Source organism: Myotis daubentonii, chromosome Y (assembly GCF_963259705.1).
Source record: "Myotis daubentonii chromosome Y, mMyoDau2.1, whole genome shotgun sequence".
NCBI classification, from domain to species: Eukaryota; Metazoa; Chordata; class Mammalia; order Chiroptera; family Vespertilionidae; genus Myotis; species Myotis daubentonii.
Window position 1 is genome coordinate 16,749,716 of NC_081862.1, and position 27,331 is coordinate 16,777,046.

The 27,331-nt window shown below is 40.1% G+C and overlaps 1 protein-coding gene and 1 non-coding gene across 2 annotated transcripts in view; both read right to left on the minus strand.

The window, feature by feature from the left end:
* Positions 1–6,796: 6,796 nt before the first annotated feature.
* Positions 6,797–6,906, minus strand: LOC132225667 (U6 spliceosomal RNA). Its single transcript, XR_009450976.1, has one exon. It is a non-coding gene; the product is annotated as a U6 spliceosomal RNA (small nuclear RNA).
* LOC132225556 (probable ubiquitin carboxyl-terminal hydrolase FAF-X) overlaps positions 6,835–27,331 on the minus strand; it is a 273,762-nt gene continuing 253,265 nt past the window's right edge. The window contains 8 exon segments of the mRNA XM_059680650.1: positions 6,835–9,028; positions 9,031–9,151; positions 11,222–11,317; positions 11,920–12,132; positions 12,286–12,442; positions 21,413–21,501; positions 21,591–21,811; positions 22,453–22,638. Of these exon segments, the coding sequence (XP_059536633.1) occupies positions 9,003–9,028; positions 9,031–9,151; positions 11,222–11,317; positions 11,920–12,132; positions 12,286–12,442; positions 21,413–21,501; positions 21,591–21,811; positions 22,453–22,638 (1,109 nt within the window). The 3' untranslated portion in view covers positions 6,835–9,002.

Below are 27,331 nucleotides of genomic sequence, written 5' to 3' on the forward strand. Positions count from 1 at the left end.
GAATAAAGCCTCTTGCGTTTTGCATCAAGTGACGTCTCCTGCGGTTGATTGGGGTCGCCGTCAATCTGTGGGACAGAGTGAGGGTCCCGCTTCGGGGGTCTCACATTTGGGGGCTCGTCCAGGATTAGACGACCACCCCTCATCCGCGGAGCCGACCTTGGAGGTAAGAAGGGGTACCCCGAGTTGTTTGTCTCTGTCTTGTGTTTGTCAAGCGGTCTGGATTTGAGTGCGCGCTTTCGGTTTGGCAGCCGTTCGGCTACTCGTGAGAGTGGCCGAACAGTGGTCGGTAGACGTGCCTGGAGGACCACAGGTTGCAGCCCTGGGGGACGCCCCAAGGGTAGAGGAGGAGTCAAGGGACGCCTTGAGCCCCCATCTGGGGGGGTGTAAAAGCCCCCATCTGGGGGGGTGTAAAAGCCCCCATTTGCTTTGTTTTCAGTTTTTCTTCCGCGGGGTCGGAAGGCTGTTCTTAGGTGTCTTTGTTTGTTTGGTGTCTGTGTTCTTTTGTTTGATTTTGTGGACTCACTGGACGGACGCTATGGGACAGACTCAAACTACTCCTTTAAGCATTATGGTCGTTTTAAAGTCAAGGGCTGGGTCAAACCTGCTTGCCAGCCTCAGGTGTGGTTTTCCAGAACTGCTGAGAACTTGGGACCTTGAAGCTTACTGAATTTAAATGATAAAAACTTATGTCTTGCATTTTTGAAGGTTATTCTTAAAAATGTTACTGATTGAGAAAAACTGTGTTGTGGTAGCTAAATGCCTTTGCTGAATGAATGTCTGGTGAAAGTGTGCGAGTGTGGAGGGAGGGGGCCTGCCCTCTCCTCTCCTTTGTGTGGCTCCACAACTTTGGTCAGGCGGGTACCTGAGTGAAAATCTGTGAAAACAGGTCACCCCTCCCTTGTCTGTCTCTCGTCACCGATCATCATGAGGTTGGGATAAAGTAAACCTGCTGCTCTTAATTACATGTTAAAAAAGATTTTTTAAAAGGGATACAATAGAGATTGTGAAATTAAAATGAATGCTAAAACATTGAGGAAGCATGAGTGAACAGCTGTTTGTTTGTGTGGAACTAGCCAATTTGCTACCAAGAGAGGGGCCGTTGGCAGGGAAAGCAGACCAGAAGTTTTGTTGATTTTTACTTATCTGCTAGACTCAAGGCCGCAAGCTGCTAAGCTCAGTAAGTTTCTCTCTGCCCCGTTTTGTTCTCTTTAACCCTTTCAAGACTAAATTAGACGAATACAGTATACTTGAAATTGCATAAGGAAGGAAGCACCTGTTCTTAGTAATCTAAGAAATACTGGCTGTTTACTTTATGGTAATCATTAAAGGATTGAGGTTTCTAAGAATAAGGAATTACTGAGTAGAAGGTCTGAGGCATGGTTATGCATTTTTTTAAGGACATAGAAAGAAGGTTTAAAGGATAATTTGAAAGTATGAAATTTAAAAAGGTTGTGTATGTGATAAGAAGGAGAAGAGAAATGTTGAAAGAAAATTAATCAAATGATACAGGCCAGTAGGTCAGAAAGAGTAAATAATTTACATTCTGCCTCCCTAAACAGAGGGTAAATAGTTATGCCAAAGTACTTAGGAAGAATGATAAAAGAAATCTAACAGTTACAAGGAAAATCAGAAGATGTTAAGGCAGGTCAGTGGCTTTTTCTCCTTATGTAATTCCTCCGAAATTTGGCAATGCTTAATAAGTCATGGCAATACATTTCTTTGCATAAATTCAGTAAGACCAGTTTCCAGTAGTGGTTTTATTTAATGAAAACTTTGACTGGAGTATCATGTTTTAAAGAAACCTGTCTGACCTCTGAAGACTTGAAGCCAAAAAAAGGTGCCACAGGAAAAGCCTGGTATCCTGCTTGGGAGCCCTGAAGATGGCTGGCGCTGGAGCGTCAGGCCCATGCCCTACCATCACTGGCGGTTGGTAAGAGTAGAAGGGGAGCAATAAGGATGCCTCTGCATCCCTGCGAAACCCCCACACACTCTGGGCCACAACGAGTAGGAGGGCTACTGAGATGGGCCTTAAAGCCTAGAGCGTGGGCTCAGGTGGAGTTGCTACAGGTGAGGGATTCACCTAACACAGCAGATACAGCAGGCAGGCCTGATGGCAGCTGGATGGCTTGGCTTCCTGGCCCTACGGGGCACATTAAGGTTCAACCATGAAATTCCAGCACAGGTAGTCAGTTACCATTCTTGTTGTATTTATGCAAACATCAGGCCAAATTGAATACAGTAGATAAATTGATCTTGATTTGGCTTTTGGATAGCCATAGAGGAGTTTTAAGGAGAAAAATCCTATTTCAACAGAGGTTATTAAAACTGAAATGTTTTCTTTCCCTCCCACCAGACCATTTGTTACAGTTTGTCTCTGCCAGGTCACAAGCCTACCTCCTTCTGTGCCCAGGCCTCATCGTCCCTCTGACAGATAGCAAGGATCTCTTGGCTCTGAGAGAAACTTCTGTCCCTCCTCAGCACGAAGCAGCTACAGAAGAGAATTCAACGCCCATTTTCCCTGAAAGAATTCAGAGCCAGGATCCTTGAGGTAATATAATAAGCAGTTAGACAGACATGAGCAGAGCAAGGACGATGGGTCAACTGGCACTGACTCCCCAGAAGCAGGAGGGAACTAGGCTGCAGACAAAGCAGCCCAGGAGGCTGCCCTAAAACCAGTGGGGCCTTTACAGATTCTAGTGACTCTTCCAGACCCTGTACTACTCATCTCACCAGTTTACTCAAGTTCTTTCAGGTTTTACAGTCTACCCAGCAAGCAGACCAGAAGCACGTCCAAGATGATCTGCCTGTATCCGGTTCATCCCTTCCAACCTGGTGACACTGTTTGGGTAAAGAAATTTGCCACCCAAAGACTGAAAGGACCACCCCCACGGCGGTCAGGTCGACGGGATCCCGACGTGGCTTCATCACACCTGGCTTAAGACAGCCCAGGCAAAATAGAGAAGTCTAGGACTCAGTGGACCCTCATATCCACCCTTATGGGTCCTCTTATTATATTGCTTTTAATTCTTACTTTTGGGCCCTGTATCTTAAACCAACTGGTCACCTTTATCAGAGAAGGAATAAGTGCTGTGCAGGTACTAGTGCTCAGGCAGCAATACCAGTCTCTCCGCCAGAGAGATAGTTTCGAAGAGGAATGTCTAGAGACAGAAGTTCCATGATTAGAACTTACCAAAAAGCAAATGGGGGAATGAAAGAATAAAAGAATGTTACAAACTGCACAAGCCCAGCTGCCAGGCCTAGCTGCCTGTTTTATCTCAACTCCCCAGGTTTCTCACGCTAGAGATAGGAACGGAAGGGAATGACGCCCTCCCCAAGGCTATTACAGGAGATAGCCCCAACAAAGGATGGGTTGAGTAAACCCAGCTTCAATCAACCTTGAGAGGAACAGACTGTAAGGAGTGCCTTATCCCTATCAAGACACAAACCAGACCCTTTTGGCCTCTTACCCTCCTGCATGCAACCCCTCCCTGATGTGTGATTTTAGCATATAAATAGCTGAAAAACCCCTTGCTGGGCGCACAACTCCTCTGCTCTTGTGTGAGTACGGGTTGGGCCCCAGCGCGCTGGAATAAAGAATAAAGCCTCTTGCGTTTTGCATCAAGTGACGTCTCCTGCGGTTGATTGGGGTCGCCGTCGATCTGTGGGACAGAGTGAGGGTCCCGCTTCGGGGGTCTCACACAAGCTCAGGGAAGGCCTGCATGGCGGTCTTGCAAACTCAAGACCTAAAGTCACCACAAAGGATGGTCTGAAATTAAACTAACTAAAAGCAGTTATGGTACTTAGTCACATCCTAAACTGGTATCTTCATCGATAAGGTCAACCTTTACCTTACCTGAGCCTATCTGTCTTTTAGCATCTATAACATACCCATGTAATGTCAGATTAACTTGTAACTTCCCTTTTACTGGACCCCTTGGGGCACAACCAAATGTGTTGGGCACCAGGACAGATACAACAGATTTCTTCACTGTTATCATGTTCAATGTTCCTGCACCCACCTAAGTATGTGTCCATCATTTTACTTTTTATCCAATCATAGGGGTTACCCCACTTTGCTTTCTCCTGTCTCTCTAGTCTATCACCAATGGCTTTCACGTAATCTACCTATGTTCCTTCGATTGCAATGTATAAATGCAGAAGTAACCTGCCATTCTCTGGAGCATTATCTCAATCAGTTGAAGTTCTGCTTCTCCGAATTTGTCAACAGTTTGGCTTAAATAAACTCAGAAAAATTCTTTACAGGTTTGAGTGTTTTTATGTTAACACCTGTTTAAAATGCCTTCTAAGGAAAGTACTTAAGGGCCATTTAGTGCACAAGAAGCCTGGGATGTGCCTAATGGAGAAAACACATATGATAGATAAGAATCAGTTAGGTATGAGTTATAGTGCTATTGGACTTGAGTTTAATGTTAATCAAGAACATATATTAGTCCTAACTGGTTTGGCTCAGTGGATAGTGCGTCGGCCTGTGGACTGAAAGGTCCCAGGTTCTATTCGGTGAAGGGCATGTATCTTGGTTGCAGGCACATCCCCAGTGGGCGGTGTGCAGGAGGCAGCTGATCCATGTTTCTCTCCCATCGATGTTTCTAACTCTCTGTCCCTCTCCCTTCTCTCTGTAAAAAACAAACAAACAAAAAAACCAAACCAAAACAAAACAAACATATATTAGCCCTAACCGGTTTGGCTCAGTGGATAGAGCGAGTATTGGCCTGCGGATGAAGGGTCCCAGGTTCGATTCCAGTCAAGAGCATGTACCTGGGTTGCGGGCACATTAGGACATGCAGAAGGCAGTTGATTTACATTTCTCTCTTATCAATGTTTCTAACTATCCCTCTCCCTTTCTCTCGGTAAATATCAATAAAATATATTTAAAAAGAAACATATATTAAATATGATGTCTTTATATAGAAACGTCACCACCACCAACATTCATCACCATCCATGGCCACCATCAGCACCAAGCAAAGAATAGAATTTTACTATCCTAGTATACCTATCTTTACAGAAGCATGTCTCTTAAAGTGTAAATGTGTTTGCCAATAAAGAATCCTATGTTTCTAAAAATTATAAAATGTTTGCCAATCTAGGGAATGCTAATTGCTCACTTTTACCTTTTCTCTCTACTTGATCCCTCCATAATTTGGCAATTCTTAATAAGTGAATCATGTTCAAGCCAGTTTGGCTCAGTGAATAGAGCATAGGCCTGTGGACTGAAGGGTCTTAGGTTAAATTCTGGTCAAGGGCACATGCTCGGGTTGAGGGCTCTATCCCCAGTAGGTGGAGTGCAGGAGGCAGGAGATCAATGATTCTTTCTTATCATTGATGTTTCTCTCTCTCTCCTTTCCTCTCTGAAATCAATAAATATAAATATGAATATGCATATAAATATACACACACACACACAATTTACATTTTACTAATAAAAGCCTAGGTGGCCCTTACACCCTCATGCAATGCCCTCACTTCATCACAAGATGGTGGGCAGGGCAGTTGTAGGGCATCAGGCCAGCAGGGGAGCGCAGTTGGGGGTGATCGGGCTGTGAGGAGAGGGCAGTGGATGGTGATTGGGCTGGCAGGGGAGGGTAGTTAGGGGCAATCAGGCAGGCGAGTGGTTAGGAGCCAGCAGTCCTGGATTGTGAGAGGGATGTCCGACTGCCCTGAGGGGTTCCAGATTGGAGAGCGTGCAGGCTGTGCTGAGGGACAGTACTCCCCACCACCCTGTGCATGAATTTCGTGCATAGGGCTTCTAGTGTATATATAAATGAGTCATGACAATAGATTTCTTTGCAAAAATCCAGTAAGACAACATGATGTCTAAGATACCTGGAATCTGGATGTTGCCAAAAAGCCTTGAGGAACTGAGATGGACTCTCATAGCCAATTACAAAAATGACCTGATATCTTGCTTGGTCATGTGGTTCATGACAATCTTTCCAGGGAAGGAATGAAGGTTGCCTTCCTTATAGATGATAAGAAAGGAACTGCAAGACATCTTTGGTGCCTCAAAGACTTAAGGACATGACCCAAGCCTATAGGTAGTCTAGGCACAGCCTGATGGTAACTGTGGCCTTGGCTTCTCTGTCTTGAGGGCCTGATTGCTCACTAGAGCTCAATCTAAGAATTCCTTGTGAATGAAATTCTAGCCAAGCAAATTTGGGAAAACCTGTGCAATCCATTTGATTAAGTACTACTCTTGTGGTTATGTGAATAACCAAGCCTAACTAAAACTGGATTTAATAGTCTCCTTAAATGTGAGGATAATCTTAGAAAAAAACAAAATTGTGTTTCAATGGAAAACACAATACCCAACTATAGATATTAAACTCCATTATAGTTGTTTTCCAAGTGTATTTTTAAGGCTATGGCTATGTATAGCATACAGATTTCAGGGGGGAAATGTTAGAAAATTTCCCTCAGCATCTGATGACATCACCAGAGATGTTCTAAGTAATTTAATGCTTTCATTCCAGCAAAAGTTTTGAATATGGAAATCTTTACAACTGATTTATGATTTGCTGTGTGCATTAACCTCTGTGTTTTAAGTTTCTGTTCCTAGAACATATATCTATGTCCTTACTGACTGAATTAGTTCCTCACACAATATAGGCCTTACTTTAGAAGCCATCTGCATCACCATCTTCTGAAATGAGACTTAAGGGTTTGGATTTATGATTAAGTCAATAAACAAGGACAGGATATCAATTTCACTGGAAACTATTTTCCCTTTTCTCCTCAAATTATTCAGACAAAGAAATCCCACAATTTCTTTTTTCTTCTAAATATGGAACGTTTCACAAATTTGCGTATCATCCTTGCGCAGGGGCCATGCTACTAATCTTTTCTGTATCGTTCCAATTTTAGTATATGTGCTGCTGAAGCGAGCACAGACCACAATTTCTTATGGGGAAATGTCAGAATATTTCCCTTAGCTTAATTTAAATTAAGTATGGTGGACAGAAGGACTTTAGACAGGTGCAACACACCTGCCTCCAGGGAAGGCACTCCTCCAATCTAATTGGGACACTAGTTGGGAATACTATGCAGCAGTAAAAAAGAAGGATCTCTTATCTTTTGAGACAGCATGAAGGACCTGGAGAGTATTATGCTAAGTGAAATAAGCTAGTCAGAGAAAGACATGTATCACATCATCACACTCATATGTAGAATCTAATTAACAAAATAAACTGATTAACAAAATAGATCCAGAGAAATGGAAGCATGGAACTGTCCAATCTGAGAGGGAAGGTGGGGTAGGATGGGAGGGTGAAAAGAGATTAACCAAAGAACTTGTATGTGTATATGAATAACCCTTGGACCCAGACAAGGATGGTGAAGGCCTGGTATAGGGGGTGGAAGCCATCTGGAAGAGGTCAAGGGGTGAAAAGAGGGTCATATGTAATACTTTCAAAAACAATGATTTAATTAAATAAGTAAATAAATAATTGACTTTTTATAAAAATGTACCCAAAGTATAAGATTGATTAATTTAGAAAATCTTAAGGTGCTAATACTCTTTTGTCTTTTCTGTAAATCTTTGTAATAAAGGGTAAAAGGCAAATAGGTTTAGCACAAAACCTCAATGTGTCACAAATGTTGAATTCATGACAAGGTATGACAAAGAATTAATTTTAAAGTGCAATCCTTAAGAACAAAACAAAAGATAACAGGAAACAAAAGCACCATATGACAAATTCTTCATAAATCAAATTCTATTTGTGAATTCCGCAAAATAATTTCTATATAATAAAACAGCAAAATATTTAGGACAGGCCTCTTTGCAGGGACATTTGGGTTTGAATCAAGTTCCAAAATATTACACACATTCAAAAGTTACCAATCTTTTTAAAATATGGTATTAACTCATGAATTTCTTAGAATCCTGAAACAAATGATTTTTTCTAAAATACTACTTCAGAATTATATTAACAAGGTAGAAATTCATATTTTAATTAAACTCCACAACAGTAACTTTTGGAATGGAAAAGGAATTGGGACAATTCTTTATTTCAAGGAAAAATGTGACTGATTAGAAAATCAGGCAGACATCTTAGTGCTATGGTACCATGGTGGGATTCTGATGATGTTCACTTCACCAGACTCCAGTAGAAGCAAAACTTTAGAAACTTCATCTAATAAACTGTATCAGAAGACAAAATAAGTACACCAAATACGATCTTCTATTATGCTTTATATACTCTGGCATAGCAAAATTTTGCGTATTTATTTTAAACCTTTAAAATACCTATTACTAATACATTCACATCCTTTTTTCTATTAGAGACTGAATTGTCAACCATTAAGTATGAAGATTATATGTGTAAATAAAAACTGCTTGTTGGTCACATTTCCCCCTTGCTTTTTATTTACTCTTGTTATGAGAAATCACAAGATTTATATTTTAAAAAACTCATACAATAGTTATAAAATAATTTATATATCAATAACTATTGAATATTGGGCAATATAGCTATCACTTTTGGGAAACTGCTATCATTCAGATAATTTTGTCTTCATTGGCTACACAAACTTAGTGTGAAGCCATGTTAAATTTTTCCACATTATCTGTGTGAGTGATGTGGATACACTCTTTTATGTTACCTTTTTATTTATTTATTTTTTTGGTAAAGGACTGATTGAACTGCCATGAAGCAGACAATACTGGTTGCAGAATTCAGTAGACATAAGAAAATTATTTTTTGTATTTGTCAGTCATTCCATCAAAAAAATTTTAGCATAAGAATTAAGTTAAACATTAATATATACTATATACCCCTTTGCCATTTATATATTATTAACCACTAATTATAAAACTATATACTTTCTCCTCAGGTGGCTTATATATTGACAGCAAATTTTTGCAAATGAGATAGTGAATAGACTATCCAATTCATGTTGAACAATCTGTCTAATTGTTTTAGATACTAGCTACACAGAAAAAGTTTGAAATGTAAGGCCTGAGTGCATGCTCTTAATGGAACCAGTTATGGACATTTTATTGATCCCTCATTTGAGATGAGGAAACATCTTCATTGCCTTCATCACTTTCTTGTGTTCGCTGGTCACTTTTCTGGTATTTGTTCAAGTGATGTGCTGCTGGCCCTGTATATGGCTGTCCATGCACATAATTATTCTGAGAGGGTAAAAGAGATCTGCATGTCAAACTTTTCACATATTATATTAAAAATCACAGACTAAAATTTTTCTGAAAGTAGGTATGTCTCTTATTTCTAGGGATTTATATTTTAAAAAACTCATGTAGTAGTTCTAAAATAATTTATAAATCAATTCTCATTTTGTAAAGAAAGTTAAGTACTGAATGATAGTATTTGAACAAAAAAAGTAAACAAATCTGTAAGGTTGATTTAACCTTCATCAAGAGTGTTTTAAGAGTGCTTATTTCCAACTGCTCTTGTAAGACATTGATTTTCCAAGTATGGTCCCTACACCATGAGCAACAGCATCACTTAGGAATTTGTTAGATATGTAAACTCTTGCACCCCATGTCCACACCTACTGAATTAAATAACGCGAGAAAGGGGTACTCAGCAATCTGTTTTTAACAAGTGCCTTTAGGTGATTCTGTGGCACATTCAATTTAAGAACCATTACCTTAAAAGATCCAAATTAGTGGCATTTGAGGTATAAACTCAAAAAAAATCTCAAGAAATTTTTCCTTAAAAATTTTGTTTTTGAATGAAAATTTTATTATCTATATTTTTCATGTTATTTTTTCAAGTGAACTATTATAAAATCAAATTTTTGATTAATTTTTACAACTAAATATTGCAGCAAAAGCAAGATACATTTGTTAACATTTAATAATTAGTTTTAGGTTACTACTAGAGGCCCGGTGCACGAATTTGTGCACAGGTGGGGTCTGACTGGCCTGCCCCAATAGGGGCTGATCGGGCTTGGCTGTTTGGGGAGAAGGGCCATGAGCAGTTGGCTGGCCAGCTCCACCACCGATTGGGGTGAGGAGGGCCAATCAGGGGTAGGGCTCGCCAGGGGAGAGGCTGTAAGTGGTTGGTGGACCAGCCTCGCCCCCTGGTTGAACTCCAGGTCGAACTCTCGATCAAGGGTACAATGTGTATATTAGCCTTTTATTATATAGGATGAAATGTATTTTTATTAACTACAACTATTAGCCAATTATTTGTCAACTATTGGTTGACAAAAATAATATCATAGGGGTAGGTCAAACATGCTTCAACATAACCCCATCTTAACCACTACTTTTTGATCATTTGTCTATGCTATTTAGATAATCACATTATTAATTTACTAGAGACCCAGTGCACGGGGGTGGGGGTCTCCTCAGCCCCACCTGCACCCTTGGGGTATGTCCTCCTGGGGATCAGGCCTAAATCGGCAGTCAGACATCCCTCTCACAATCTGGGATGCTGCATGCACCAGTGACCATACTTTTTATACAGGTGAAAGGCATCTTGTTGTATGGGCAGCTACATTTTGCCCTAATTATAAAAAAGTAGTACATAACATGACCCTTCTGAGGCAATAGTACCATTTTCCTCATCTTATGGGTGGAAAAACTGAAGCAGAGAGAAGTTAAGTAATTAGCTTTGTCACAAAGTTGTATCAGAATCAGCAATGGTGCCAAAATGTCAGAATCCATGCATGTCATTGCTGCATTATCTTGTTTTAGAGTAGCCTTGCCAGGCATTAATTTTTAAATCTAAGAGTCTGTTTCTAATATATAGGGTAGGGTCTCTGGGCCTGGCTGGCCATCAGGACCCATCTATGAGGTGACCAGTGGGCGGGGCTATCACGGGGCCCCTGTTGGCACCCACCTTGGCTGGCAGCCTAGTGCCGCCTGCTGGCCAGCCCTGAACCCTGCCTCCCTCTGCAGGATGACTGGCAGGCGGGAAGATGGGGAGGTCCCTGCTGGCACCTGCCTTGGGTGGTGGCCTGGCACCACCCACCGGCCCCGTCTCCACTGGTCATCTCCCTCTCAGCGGGCAGATGCTCAACGCTCAATGCATTGAGTGTCTGCCTCCTGATGTTCAGTGTCTGTCATAGTGACCAGTCATTCTGCAGTTTGGTCAATTTGCACATTAGGGTTTTAGTATATAGGATAGGCATAGCTAATAAGTTAAAATATATATAAAAAAGAGTTAAATACTTTTTAAGAAACCCTAAATTTGTTTAGGGATAAATAAAAATGAAACAAACTACTATTTACCTGTTGAGAGTGAGATCCAGATGAATTAGGATGTAATGGGACATCTTCTGGTAGAGGTGACTCATGCTCATCAGTGGCATCTTGGTCATCCGGATCCTAATTTTAAATATAAAAAGAGATTAAGAATTTGATTATGAAAGCAACTTGAATTATTTTTTAGGGTCACAGAGTCTTGTGCTCTGTTAAGGAATATTTTACTTCATTTGATTACTTTAGACTAGAGAGATAACCATGACCCTTCTGGGCTAGGCTAACCCCAAAGAATCTAGCTAACCCCACCAGGCCAGATGCGAACAGCTATAGTAATAAGCTTCATTTGATTACTTATAGGAGTTGCAACTTTAAATTGATTCTTAATCTCCTTATTTTGAGGTAAATTTGGGAAGAATCCACCAAGCTGACCTCTTTAACACTTACCATTTACTGTAGATAAAATAATTTACAATAAGAGGAAAAAAAATCAGATTCCTAGATGTATAATTTTTAAACAATTTCATAGGTACTTGTTCAAAATAACTAGTTAACAAGATCCTTTCATTACTTGAGAACAAACCAATCAACAGTAAACATTACAATCAATAAAATGATAACACAAACATAATTTACACAATAAACACTGGACTATAAGTTAAAAAACTACTTTTCTTTTTTCCATTTCTACCTGCTGCCTACTAGTGGCTTTTTTTTTTTATTTTTACCTCTTCTGGACAGAGTTCACAAGCTTTTGCAAGTGTTATCCTAGCACTATGTGATCTCTCTAAGAAATAACAATTTGATGTCTCATTGCTTTGTTCTGGAAGAGACCAATTATTGTAAGTGTATTCAGGATTGCCAGTATATGGTCTTCTTTCGAGTTCATCTCCAAGCCATTCCACTGCGCAGGTCCACTTTCTTTTAAGATCTCCATTACTCTTAAAACAAACAAACAAAACAAAAACAATTATGTAAAAGAATTTGGAATAATTTACTATGTTAACTTAAAACACTAATTTTTCAGAATTTCTTTTAAAGCAGTCGTTAATTATGATTCAGATTGTAACAAAATTATAAGAAATAATTCTCACCTGTAATATTTGGTAACCAACAGAACAATTGTTAAAGAGAGCTACCATACATTTTATGCATTGGTATGCTCTTTTTTGATACTGATTCTTAGAACGCTGGATTGTATCAAATAAACCATCTTGATCATCTGGAATTCCGTTAAGTGCATTAAGAATTCTAAAAAAGAACCAGATATAAAATTTTGTAATGTCTAGGATTAACATTGTAGTGACTATTGTCTGCCATTCAATACATGTTTTGATTTAATCATCTACTCTATTTTAAACTGTAGAGTTAATTATCAGAGAAGGCAGCATTCATAAATCCATTTAATAGATGAAAAATCAAGTACAGAAGTCAAACAGCTTATGGATGTCAGAAATAGCAAATTGGAGAACTGGCTAACAGTTTGACCCAAAAATCAGCAATCTTAAAAAATTACTATTAATACAAAATAATTTTGCTATATTGTAATTTAAATGCATTACTAAATGTGAATTAAGTTTACCAATATTACATCATTTTAAATTAAATTAAACTACAACTGCTTTCATGACTGCTTCAGTTGAGAATAATTTGAGTTACCATTTTTTAAGACTGCATTTGTAGAGTAAGGTTCTAATGACTATGGTAGTCCTATAATTTGGCAGTACAAAATTAACTTGAATACTAATTACTAGAATACATAGTGGTAGGTAAAGCTATTTTCACTGGCAACAGTATAATTTGGCTGATTTTGCTAATCCTATATAATAAAAGCTTTATACTCAAATTGATTGAACAATGGAATGACTGGTGGAACAATAGGTTGTTATGCCATGCAAGACCATCAGAGGACAGATGCACAATGCAGGGGCTGCCCCCAGCCTATAGGCCAGCCAAGGCCATTGCCAGCAGGGTCCCCTCCTCATCCGCCCCACCGGTTGCTCCACAGAGGGAGGCGACCAGTGATGGCAGTGGGGCTGGCAAGTGGGGGGCACCAGGCCAGCCAAGACAGGTGCCAGTGGTGGACCCCTGATTGCCCTACAGATTGGCCGATTCCCGGCCACACCTAAGGACCCTACCCGTGCATGAATTTCATGCACCAGGCCTCTAGTTACCAATAATTTCATTTAGCTTTAACCAAACCTGAACATTTTATTTATTTATTTATTTATTTATTTATTTATTTATTTATTTATTTATTTATTTATTTATTCATTTATTTTAAACCTAAACTTTTTATTTTACTTTATTTTTTTAAAATAATTGTTTCTTTTATTTTTTAAAGGGGAGAATTATGATTTTTAAAATTTTTTAAAATGTATTTTATTGATTTTTTTTTACAGAGAGGAAGGGAGAGGGATAGAGAGCTAGAAACATCGATGAGAGAGAAACATCGATCAGCTGCCTCCTGCACACTCCCCACTGGGGATGTGCCCGCAACCAAGGTACATGCCCTGGACCAGAATCGAACCTGGAACCCTTGAGTCCACAGACTGACGCTCTATCCACTGAGCCAAACCGGTTAGGGCAAACCTGAACATTTTATAAAGGTAATTATGTTCTGTTTTCCTTCACAGTCAATGTTGCGGTCCAACCCCAGCAGGTCCAGGGGTCCCCAAAGGTGTGGACAGAGTCGGCGAAGAAGAAATGACACGGAGACAGCGTTCAGTTGATCAGCAGCCTAGCCAGGATCTCTACTCAGGTTTTAATGTGGTGTGTGCATCCGGGGAGGAGTCAGCTGTGCCCTCTGGGTCAGCTGGTATGGATAATACCGGGGAGGAGGAGAAGGAGGCACAGATGGAGGGTGGTGTGACATAAGTTCAGACTAGACGGTCTGGAATGCACACAGGTGAGTCTGCGTTCTGTGGATATATACAAGCATATCCTCTCCCCCAGGTTAAAAGTACATTAGGTCCCTTCCAGGCTCCTGTAAGTAAGTTTGTCCATTTGATGAGAGCTTTAAATTTAGTTAGATCAGGGTTCCAATGTCTGTACGTTGGGGAATTTCCCTCAGAATTTACTCAGAGTCCTCAGACTTGGCTGAGAGAGTAGCTTCCACTTCTTGCTTTTCTGCCATCTGCTGAGCCTCAGTTGTTAACTTCTTCAGCTGACCCCATGTTGGTACCTCAGTCCCTTACATAGCCTTCCTTTTCTTATTTTTTTCCACTTTTCTGTCATGGGGGCAACTCTAAGTCTTTGGAATGATGGGACAAGGAGCTTCTCTGGGTCCATTGTGGTGATGCACGTAATGCATTTACTCAATCCAAAGCAGGCATTAAAAAGAAAAACCCCAAGTGCTCTCTAGTATCCATTTTAAGAGTAGGATTGGCGCTTTCCGCTATTACCTGAGTCCTGATCTATCACCCCAGGGAGAGCTTGCCAATCCTGCACTTTCCCAGGGTGGAAAGGCTGCAGTGGGGTTAAGGATAAGGCTCCTTGGGCCTACCTTCTCCCATGCCTTTACATTTACCTTCCCTTCCTCAGAAATGCATGGACATACTTCTTGTATAAAACATTCCGTCTGACTGGGAGTAACCTTAACTCCTCTGATAGCAAGCATATGTGTTAAAAGATTAATACGGAGTCTTTTTTCTTCTAGACCAGCTGTGGGCAAACTACGGTCCGCGGGCTGGATCCGGCCTGTTTGATAAGAAAACTAAAAAAAAAAAAAAAGACCGTACCCTTTTATGAAATGATGTTTACTTTGAATTTATATTAGTTCACACAAATACTCCATCCATGCTTTTGTTCCGGCCCTCCGGTCCAGTTTAAGAACCCATTGTGGCCCTCGAGTCAAAAAGTTTGCCCTCCCCTATTCTAGACTCACTATGGCACATCTTTGCAATCCAAGTTCTGTACTATCCACCTTCTTACCCTACTTATCCTTTATAGGGGGGTCTGCAGCACCCTGGTGGAATTCTATCTGTCCCGAGTGTGGGGGTTCTCAATGGGGGGGGGCTTACCTAGGGGAATCCTGTTCCAGGGGTTCCCAAAAGGTGTGGACGGAGTTGGTGAAGATTATCCACCCTCTTCCTACGGTGGGGTCCTATCCGTCCCAAGAGCAGGGCTTACCTAGGGGAATGGGGGGCTTACCTAAGTTAACAACTGAGGCTAAGGAAGGCTATGCAAGGGACTGAGGTACCAAAATGGGGTCAGCTTGAAGAAGTTAACAACTGAGGCTCAGCAGATGGTAGAAAAGCAAGAAGTGGAAGCTACTCTCTCAGCCAAGTCTGAGGACTCTGAGTAAATTCTGAGGAAAATTCCCCAACGTACAGACATTGGAACCCTGATCTAACTAAATTTAAAGCTCTCATCAAATGGACAAACTTACTTACAGGAGCCTGGAAGGGACCTAATGTACTTTTAACCTGGGGGAGAGGATATGCTTGTATATATCCACAGAACGCAGACTCACCTGTGTGCATTCCAGACCATCTAGTCTGAACTTATGTCACACCACCCTCCATCTGTGCCTCCTTCTCCTCTTCCCCGGATGCGCACACCACATTAAAACCTGAGTAGAGATCCTGGCTAGGCTGCTGATCAACTGAACACTGTCTCCGTGTCATTCCTTCTTCGCTGACTCTGTCCACACCTTTGGGGACCCCTGGACCTGCTGGGGTTGGACCCCAACAGATAGCACCCGATCAGGGACCCTTAGAAATTGACAGGATTAAAATCAACTGGTATACATACAGATGTAACAAGACAATAAACACAGAACCTGGCTGGAGATCCTGGCTGGAGAACCTAGCGAGACAACATGGCTACAGAACCTGGCTGGAGAACCTAGTGACAGAACTTGGCTGGAGATCCTGGACAGAACCTGGCTGGAGATCCTGGCTAGAACCTGGCTAGAGAACCTCGCTATGCTGATCAACTGAATGCTGCCTCTGTGTCATTCCTTCTTCGCTGACTCCATCCACACCTTTGGGGACCCCTGGACCTGCTGGGGTTGGACCCCAACAAGTCAACTTAAAAATTATTTATGAGACAAAAGGTGCCTGGACAGAAATATCTAGAAAAATTTCTTAACACAATTTGTTTTACTTAATAGAATGTCATTATAGTCCAAATAAAAGGCAAGTTGTTATTTTTTTCAGTATACACATTCATAATGTAAGCCTTGTATAAAAAAACAATTTCAATAATTTTTCAAAGTCTAATAATTTCAGACAAAAAATAACATGCATAAGTAATACTTATATTAAAGATAATTTAATGTAAGTATAAAGTATATATCCTATATATTTTAATATAAAGTATATATCCTATTTTTATTCAATTTTAAATAATAGTGATTTTTAAACATTTTGCCATATATCCATTAGTGTCAACTGCTTTTGCATACTACTATCCTCCTATAATATAAAACCCTAATATGCAAATAGACTGAATGGCAGAATGACCGGCTGCTACGAGGCAAGTTGACAATCGGGGCAAACACTCAATGCAGGAGCTGTCCCCTTTTGGTTAGTGCGCTCCCACGGGGCAAGCGCCGCTCAGCCAGAAGCCAGGCTCACAGCTTGCAAGTGCAACGCTGGTGGTGGGTGGTAAGGAGTGAGGGGTCCCAGACTACAAGAGGGATATCTGACTGACAGCAGGTAGTCATCCCCCGAGTGGACCTGAACTGCAAGAGGGCACAGGCCGGGCTGAGAGATCCCTTGTCCCCCAGTGCACAAATTTCATGCACCTGGCCTCTAGTAATCAATATTGTCTTTGCTGCCCTAACTGGTTTGGCTCAGTGGATGGAGCCTCTGCCTGCGGACTGAAAAGTCCCAGGTTCAATTCCGGCCAAGGGCACATGCTCAGGTTGCAGGCTCAATACCCAGTAGGGGGTATGCAGGAGGCAGTCAACCAATGAGTCTCTCTCATCATTGATGTTTCTATCTCTCGCTCCCTTTCCCTTCTTCTCTGAAATCAATAAAAATATATTTAAAAAAATACTGTCTTTGCTGTCTTGTTCTGTTGACTATAACAAATGCCTGACATACAAATGGTTTGTGAATATCTATTAAATACTGTTTATTGAATAAATGTTAATTGTACAAAACATTTAAAGCTTAGGCTCATAATAACATTTTACTGATTTATTCACACAAGTCTAGTACTATCTACATTATTCCAGTATTGATATATTTATTATTATTTGCTTGAGACAAGACTAGGGTGTAATTAATCAGTTTAAAGAATAATAAGAAAGTTACATAAGAAACAATATATGCTTAGAAGTTCTTAAAAAACAGATTCGATTAAAACAAACTCATTATAAAATATCCAATTATTCCATTATACTGAAATTGGTTCTAAATATTAAATGACTATAAGTTTCATGGCAACTGATTTTGGGTAATGTAATTTTGACAGCATTAAATGACTTATTTGAAATATGTGATGGTGAATTAGATGACTATTTGAAAACATTAATTCAAGAAGTCTAACATTTTCAGTCCCTGTGAAATTTAAGATTGTAATGATTTGTCTTAATTTAAGCATTGAATTTGACAAACTTATAAAAAGGCATATGTTCAGTCCTGGCCATGGTGGCTCAATTGATTAGAGAGTTTGTCTCGTACACCAATAGGTTGACAGTTTTATCTTCAGTCTGGGCAAATACCTAAGTTGTGGGTTCTATCCCTGGTTGGGGCATGTATGGGGAGGCAACCTATTGATGCTTCTCTCTCTTTCTCTGTCAATTAAAACAAATCCTTGGGTGAGTACTAAAAATCCTAATATATAAAAACCCAGGGTCCTTAACAACCAAAGGCTGGACTGACGGGAAGTGACTGCCCCGGATGACGGAGCGGTGACCCAGCACTGACTGCCCAGGGAGCTGTGGGTCAGGCCCAAAGAGAGGCCCAAAGAGAGAGGCAGGGTCCGATCTGCAGCCTCCATAGGAGCTGTTGATTAGCTGTTGCTTCTCTCTTTATCTCCTGGCCAGCACTCTCACCTCTGTTTGTCTTAGGGCCTCTGAGGGGGCTGCTGATCAGCCATGTCTCTCTGATCAGGCCCAGAGATAGGCCCAGAGATGCTGACTGGTATAGAAACCAACCAATCAGAACCAAATCTGGGTGAAGTGCCAGGAGCCAATGGCTGCCTAGGAGGTGGAGCTTTTGACGCTGACTGGCATAGAAACTGCGAAGGCAGAACCTAAGGTGGGAGCTGAGGAAGGTTTTAAGGACAACAGCTATTTGGCGTAAGGTGTAAGAAAGTGGTTCAATTTTTTCATGACTGGTTTGGCAGTATAGTGCATATGGCTGGCTATCTGTCCAGATATAGGGATTAGGTATTTTTGTCTGTCAAGAGCATTTCCTCTTGCTGAAAAAGGATTTTACCCCTATTTAAGAATCCTATCCTATATAATCTATCTATACTAATAAAAGGGTAATGTACTAATTAGAACAGTTCGACCAGCCATCTTCCATATGCCTAACATCCTTCTGGACAAAGCCATGGTGGTGGGGGCCGAGGCAGAGGCAGTTAGGGGTGATCAGGACAGCAGGAGGTTAGGAGCAATCAGACAGGCAGGGGAGGGCAGTTGTGGGCAAGATCAGGCTGAAAGGGGAGGGCAGTTGGAGGCAACCAGGCTGAAAGGGGAGGGCAGTTGGGGGCGAGATCAGGCCGGTGTGGGACTGAACTGGACGTCGGACATCCCCCAAAGGGTTCCCGATTGGAGAGGGTGCAGGCTGAGGGAACCCCCGTGCACCAATTTCATGCATTGGGCCACTAGTATATATATTAAAATCCAAACATAAAACCCCCCTATATTTATTTTTAGATTTTTCTTTGGTTATTACAATGAACAATTTGTGACAATATTTCCTAAGATAAACCATAATAAAATAATTCCTGTGGGGAGAAAAGTGAGTTAACTGGAAGAGCTGGCAACTACTTCTGTATTATCATTTTTAGGCTGAGTTTACTACAAAGAACACAGAGAATTTCTGAGAGGAAATTTGAAGGCCTAAGCAACTAAAAGTTATAATTTTTAAAAAACATATGTATTTTTAATTGATTTTTACAGAAAGGTAGGGAGAGAGATTAAGAGTTACAAACATTGATGAGAAAGAAGAATCAATCAGCTGCCTCCTGCACAACCCCTACTAGGGATTAAGCCCACAAACAAGTACATGCCCTTGGCCGGAATTGACCCTGGGACCCTTCAGTCCACAGGCGACACTATCCACTGAGCAAAACCAGTTAGGGCAAAAGTTATCATTCTTTCCGAAACCGGTTTGGCTCGGTGGATAGAGTGTCAGCCTGCGGACTGAAGGGTCCCGGGTTCGATTCCGGTCAAGGGCATGTACCTGGGTTGCGGGCACATCCCAAGTCTGGGGATGTGCAGGAGGCAGCTGATTGATGTTTCTCTCTCATCAATGTTTCTAACTCTCTCTATCTCTCTCCTTTCCTCTCTGTAAAAAATCAATAATATATATATATATATATATTTTTTTTAAAAAGTTATCATTTTTTTAAACATATTTTATTGATTTTTTACAGAGAGTAAGGGAGAGGGATAGAGTTAGAAACATCGATGAGAGAGTAACATCGATCAGCTACCTCCTGTACACCCGCTACTGGGGATGTACTTGGAACCAAGGTATATGCCCTTGACTGGAATCAAACCTGGCAGTCTTCAGTTCATAGGCTGAGGCTCTATCCACTGAGCCAAACCGGTTAGGGCAAAAGTTATCATTCTTGAGTCTTTATGTACTAAAAAAAGCAGTTAACATTCTGGAGATTAGTTTTATTTTAGTAAAATCTATTTGTACTGATTTCAGAGAGGAAGGAAGGGAAAGGAAGAGGAAGAGAGAGAGAAACATACATGATGAGGGAGAATCATGGATTAGCTGCCTCCTGCAAGTCTCCCACTGGGGATTGAGCACATATCCTGGGCATGTGCCCTTGATCAGAATTGAACCTGGGACCTTTCAGTTTGCAGACTGATGCTCCATCCACTGAGCCAAAGTGGCTAGGGCTAGGGATTAGTTTTAGATAACTAAATGTTATCTAGCATAACTAGTTAAAAAAACAAGTAAAGATAACCCTTGAACAATGCAGGGGCTAGATATACCCACCCCTGACTGAGCATTACAAAAATCCATGTATAACTTTTGTATTCCCCAAAACTGTTGTAGTAAGTTTACTGGTAATATAAACAGTTGACAAACACTTATTTTGTGCATTATATGCAGTGTATACTATATTCTTACAAAAAAGGTAGAGAGAAGAAAATAAAAAAAATATATATTTACAGTAATGTAGGTGTGTACTGAAAAATAAAAAATCCTTATATAAGTGGACCCATCCAGTTCAAACCCATGTTGTTTAAGGATCCACTGTATCTTAAACTGGTATTAATAAAACTTGAGTACTTATCAAAAGCCTATGCTAGTTGTCTTAATAAAAAGTAGAGTGAAAAATATTAAGTGGGGAAAAAATGAAGTAGTAAGTATAAAACTAGAGCTTTAAGAGAAAAAAATAAGCCTTAACCGGTTGGCTGAGTGGATAGACAGTCAGCCTGTGGACTGAAAGATCCCAGGTTAGATTCCGAGCAAGGGCATGTACCTTGGTTGCGGGCACATCCCCAGTAGGAGGTGTGCAGGAGGCAGCTGATTGATGTTTCTAACTCCCTCTCCCTCTCCCTTCGTCTCTGTAAAAAATCAATGAAATAGCCCTGACTGGTTTGGCTCAGTGGATAGAGCGTTGGCCTATGGAATAAAGGGTCCCAGGTTTGATTTCAGTCAAGGGCATGTCCCTAGGTTGCAGGCGCATTCCCAGTGGGGAGTGTGCAGGAGGCAGCTGATCGATGTTTCTCTCTCATCGATGTTTCTAACTCTCTATCCCTCTCCCTTCCCCTCTGTAAAAAATCAATAAAATATATTTAAAAATGAAAAAAGAAAAATCAATAAAATATATACTTTTTAAAAAGAAACACAGGAAACAAATACAGTAGAAAAGAACTGACCTTTAAAAAAAGGGGGGGAAATAAGAATAAAAATAAAATTGCGAGAGAAGGTGAGTCTTTTCTTTCATTTTGGTCATATGTTTTAAAGATAAACCATTTAACAGAGCTTCAAGAAGTAAATTGGCTACTGGCAATTTCATTTATTTCTAGAACATAGAAAAAGGTAATATTCTGATAGCAAAATGCGTAGCTACCTGTGAGTCTGCCAGGAATCCTCAATCAATAAAATCTGCAAAAGTAGATCCAAGTATGGATGAAGTTCATAGGTGTATGAACATGCAACCTAAAATTAGGTAAAACTTGGTTAAATTTGTTACATAAAGGACTAATGAATCAAATTACAGATAATATAAATATCTATTTTCTGCTAACCTGCCGGAGTAGTTCACTGAGGACAGTAGATGAGAACTGAGGATTCTCCCAGCAGCAAAAACGAAGCAATTTGATGGTCTCCTCTGAGTTACTGCAGTCTTCAATAATTTTCTTCACATAACTTGTTCTCACAAATAAAATATCAGCCACATTCTGCTGAATTGGCATTATAGGCTGTGATAAATTAGGGTCACCAAATGGATTTGGAAGAGGAGGATTACCTATAAAAGATTTGTCATCAATGAAAAGTAAGTAGATTTCTTCATAAAATTATATTACTGAATTTTTACTTCAAAATATATCAGAATATCTCCTAACCATAAAACAATATTTTTTAAAATGATGAGATTCAGACACATAAGACTGATAAGATGGAAAAATAGAAATGCTGACAATGAAGACCAAAAAAAACCCACCAAAAAGCAAAACCATAAATTTTTAAAATTATTAAACTAACCATCTCATAAATAAAGGATTTATCATAACAGGGAGGAATAAGCTTTAAAAGGTGTCATTTAAACTAAATGTTATAAAAACATAACACCAAAGCATGAACCTTCAGACTCATAATTTTATAAACCTTCAGAACTTTAATTAAGTAGTCTTAATTAAAGAATAACATTGTTTTTAAACTACTGTGAAGAATAGAACATTCAGTGGCCATGGTAACTCAGTGGCTGAGTGTGGACCTATGTACCAGGAGGTCAAAGTTTAATTCCCAGTCGGGGCATATGCCCAGTGAGGGTTGCGCAGAGGCAGCCACTCCATGATTCTTTCTAATAATTAATGTTTCTGTTTCTCTCTCTCCATCTTCCTCCTCTCTGAAATCAATTAAAAAGAAAAAAAAGAACTTCAACTTTACCATTGATTGAAGACTGCATTCTTGATGAGACATTGCAACAGCGGATAAGCTGAGACACTACTGAATATAACTTCCCTAACTCAGCATACTGATATTTAATTGGAGGACCTGGTCCTTCATCTAAAGACACAAGCATAAAGGTAGCAGGTACACTCAATTTCAGAAGCTGTGTCTTTTCTGCCATACCTTTAAAAAAAAAGGATAAAGAAAAATGTATAAGGAAAATAAACAAAACAATTGTGTTGCCTAATAAAAAATATTATCTAATGTGGCTACCTATAATATTTATGATTAAAGTTCATCCTGTTTGTTTTTACCACAGAAATGCAAGTAGAATGCAAATAGAATAGAAAATACATAGATTTAATGAATTCTAACTGTGAAGTAGTAATTGATTTTGGAATTCCAATTACACTAAACCCTAAGAAAAAGGCACACTGTGTAAGACATCTTAAAGAGACTAATGAAGCCTAGATAGCAACTCTCATCTAAATAAATTAAGAAGATAAAGATAGAAACTAAATTTCAAGAGAAATAAGTCTTTTGTAAATGGCTAGTCTCTTTCCTTTCTAGTAAAACTTTTTTTTTTGGGGGGGGGAACCCCAAATCCTACACTTGTTATTTCCACGTTTCTGATTTTGCTAGTCCTCACGAGCATTTAATTTGCTGTAATATTTTTTATTTGAAGCTAAAAATAGAGTTCTTAAAATTATATACTCCCTCATTCTTGACACTCTTTGAATTCCCTCTCCCCTTATTATTGCACTAGAGACCCAATGCATGAATTCAAGCAGGAGTAGGCCTTCCTTCCTCCAGCTGCCGGCACAGACTTCCCTCTGGCACCCAGGACCTCGGCTTCCCTCACAGCCCTGGCTTTGTCCGAAAGGATGTCCAGTCTAATTAGCATATTACACTTTTATTATTATACTTACTTCTGGATGATGGAGGCTGGTTGGCAGGGGAGGGACTGCGGTAGGTTGGCTGGTTGGAAAGGGACCAGGGGAGGGCTCCAGGGCTTGTCTGACCCATTTTGCACAGTCCCAATCGGCCAGACCCCAGCAGCAAGCTAACTTACCTGTTGGAGGGTCTGCTTCTTGGAGGTCAGTGCACATCATAGCAACTGATCGACTGGTCAACTGAATGGTTGAACACTTAGCATTTTAGGCTTTTATATATATAGAATATGTTATGGACCAAGAGTGAGTAATATATGAATAAGCACTATCTAAAATAAAAACTACAGTCCTGACATAGTTGGTTGGTAGTGTCATCCCATATTTCAGTGAGAGGCTGATTCAATTCTCAGGTTGTATGTTTGGTCACTGGGATGGGCGCATCCAGAAGACAACTAATCCATGTTTCTCTACCACATTAATATTTCTCTCTCTTAATTCCATAAAACATATCCTCAGCTGAGGATTAAAAATAAATAAAATAAATAAAATGAAAATGACAAAACAGGATTTTGGTAGTGATTAAAATTTAATAGTTTCAGTACTGGCTGGAAGGCACAGTTGGTGGGCCTTAGTACTTGCATAGAAAGATGGCTGGTTTGATTGCTGGTAAGAGAACATACCCAGGTTTCAGGGTCTATCCTCAGTGGGTCATATGCGGGAGGCAGTAAATAGATGTTTCTCCCTCTGCCTTCCCCTCTCTCTCAAATCTCTATATATAAAACCAAATATACAAATAGACCGAACAGCGGAACCACCGAATAATTGGTTGCTATGACATGCACTGACCACCAGGGGACACACTTGGAACATGGTGGGCACTGGCCGCAGAACACAGAACATAGTGGGTGTTGGCCACAGCGTGATGATGAAGCAGGTGAGTGGGGGCACCATAGCAAGACGGGGTGCTGGGTGCTATCATAGGGGCGAGCCTCTGGTGGTTACTGAAAATTTTTTGCTCCTGTGTGCCACGGTCCCACCAGGCACTCGCACCTGCTTCCGGCACCCAGTGCTGGTTCTGACTGCTCAGTGCTGTCAGCGGTTGCTAGCAGCAGCTGCTGGCCCCCGATTGCCCCTCTGGGCTTCTCCACCTTCCCCTGCTCCCGAGGGGCAATTGGCACTGACATCCACCTCTCACATCTACTCCTAGCACTAGCCCCAATTGCTCTGTGCTGTCAACAGTTGCAAGTAGGGCTGGCGGTGTTAGTGGGGGAGTGGCAGGCTGCCAGCAGACAGGGGACCAGGGTCTGCAGTGGGAGGATTGGGGAGGGACAAGCAAATGTAAAATCATTATTAGTAACATTTGTTAAATTCTGATGGATTTCAGTGGAATATATTGCTGAAACCTTTTGCTCAGGCGATGGTAACAAACAATTCTAATTGACACTTGTAGGCACTGGCTCTTCAGCCCTGGCTGCACATTTCATCAAGGAACTGCCAAAAATCCCAGTGCCCAGGCCCTACTCACAGGAGTTCCGATTCAATTTGTAGGGGATGAAGTCCAGACACCTGTTGTGCTTTTTAAAAGCTCCTCAGCTGGTTTACATGAGCAGCCAGGGCTGAGGCCACTGCTCTAAGTAGCGTGGTTAAACAAAGAAAGGGACTTGGATAAACCTGAGACAGAGTTGAGTGTATCTCCTAAAAAGGCAACTGCGGCTGTGAAAGTCCTTTGTGCTGATACAGAAATATTGGAGAAAAACAAATGTGAACTTAGTTCATAGCACAAGTGGTCTGCTTTGAAAGACCTGGAGAAGGAAGGTATGTTAATTTTTAACACCCGGAAAAGTATTCCTGACTCATATAATCAACTGAAAAAACTAGCGTTTGCAGTTCTTTCCTTATTGGTGTCTACATATTTATGCAAAAAATCATTTTCAAGCATGAACCTTATCAAGATTAAATTGAAAAGTGGTCTTATTAATGAGAACCTGGAATCGTGCCTAAAATTTAAAACAACAACATACAAACCTGACTTACCCAAACTTTCCAAGCAGATGCAAGGCCATTGTTCACATTAGTGTTTGTCAGTCATTATCATGATTTAATTTTACGAATATTGTAAATTGTAAGGAATTTAATTTTATCAATAAATAATATCATTTTTAAGTATGATATAAAGTTTTATTCAACGTACCTATAGTTTAACTAAGATTTAAAACTTTATAAGTAAAGTTTATTAAGTTAATTTTACGGAATGTTGTGGAGGGAAAGAAGATGTAGTGTTGAGGATTGAGAAAGGTATGTTGAGATGGTTTGGACATATAGAGAGGATGAATAAAAGGAGACAGACGAAACAAGTACAACAAGACGAGTGTGGATGGGAGAGTTGGAAGGGGTCGACCTCAGCGAACGTCTCTCAATCAGATTGAGGACGTTCTTAGCAAAGGCCAGCTTAGGAGTACCCTAATTAAGTTAATAACAATGTACCTATCTATATAGTTTAAGTTTAAAAAATTTGGCTCTCAAAAGAAATTTCAATCGTACTGTTGATATTTGGCTCTGTTGACTAATGAGTTTGTGACCACTGCCCTAACTGAAGGCTTGATCCCAGTAGGGGGCGTGCAGGAGCAGCCAATCAATGATTCTCTCTCACCAATTGATGCTTCTATCTCTAAAATTAATAAAAATATGGTTTTTTTAAAAAAGAAAACTTCTGATGTATATTCTTGATTATCAATGCATTTATTCAGTAAGTAGTGACTGGGTGATACTGTGCAAAGCTCTGGTCACAAAAATTTTGCAGTCTGGTTGGGGAACAAGACAAAAAACTTATAAATTATCAACACACAATGAAGCAAAATAAAATAACACAGCATGATTTTCTTAGGTAAGAATCTGGAACCGCTGAGTAGAAAAAATAGATGCAAGCTACCCTAAAAACAGTATCTTAAAAATGATAGTTATTAGTGAATATTTTATGTATATTATCACTCCTGTAAATTTATTTTATTGTAACAAAAACATTTTGGATAGGCCAACATCTTTAGGAAGTGATTCTTAAACCTGATATGTACAACCATCTTGAGAAAATACATTTTTCTTTTCTTAGTCCTCAGAATTCTAATTCTGACTAGGGCATATAACCTGAAAATCAGGTTCTTAAAATGAGAATTAAGAGGTAAAAAAATGAGTTAGTTTCTGACCTTAAATAACTATACTATCAGAGATACGTGTATTATCTTAAAGTAGCAGGTGAAAATTACTATTAAAAAGTTATATAGTCTGCCCTAGCTGGTTTTGCTCAATGGATAGAGTGTCGGTCTGCAGACTGAAGGGTCCCAGGTTCGATTCCAGCCAAGGGCACATGCCTGGGTTGCAGGCTCAATCCCCAGTAGGGGCATGCAGAGGCCCAATCAATGATTCTCATCATTGATATTTCTATCTCTCTCCCTCTCCCTTTCACTCTAAAATCAATAAAAAAATATTTTAAAAAAAGCTATATAGAAAGCCCCTGCCTGTGAGGTACAGTGGTTAGAGCATCAACCCTAACACTGAATGATTGTAGGTTCAATTCCCAGTCAAGGGAACATACCTCGATTGTGGGTTTGCTCCTTACCCCCAGTTGGGGTGCATGCCAGAGGCTCTCTCATATCAATGTTTCTCTTACATCAATGATTCTCTCTCTTGTTTTCCTCTGTCTCTCTCTTCCTCCCTCCCACCCTTTCCACTCTCTCTGAAAAACCAATGGAAAAAATATCCTCAGGTGAGGATTAATAGCAACAAAAAAACAAAACAAAAAGTTATACAGAAAATCTGTAATGGCATTTTTAAAAAAGTGGTCAAACCTTTTTTAAAAAAGAATAGTTGATTGATTTTTAGAGAAAGAGGAAGGGAGAGGGAGAGACAGACAGAAACATCACTGATGAGAAGTAATTATTGATCAGTTGCCTTCTGCACACTGCCTACCAAGGATTGAGCACCCTACC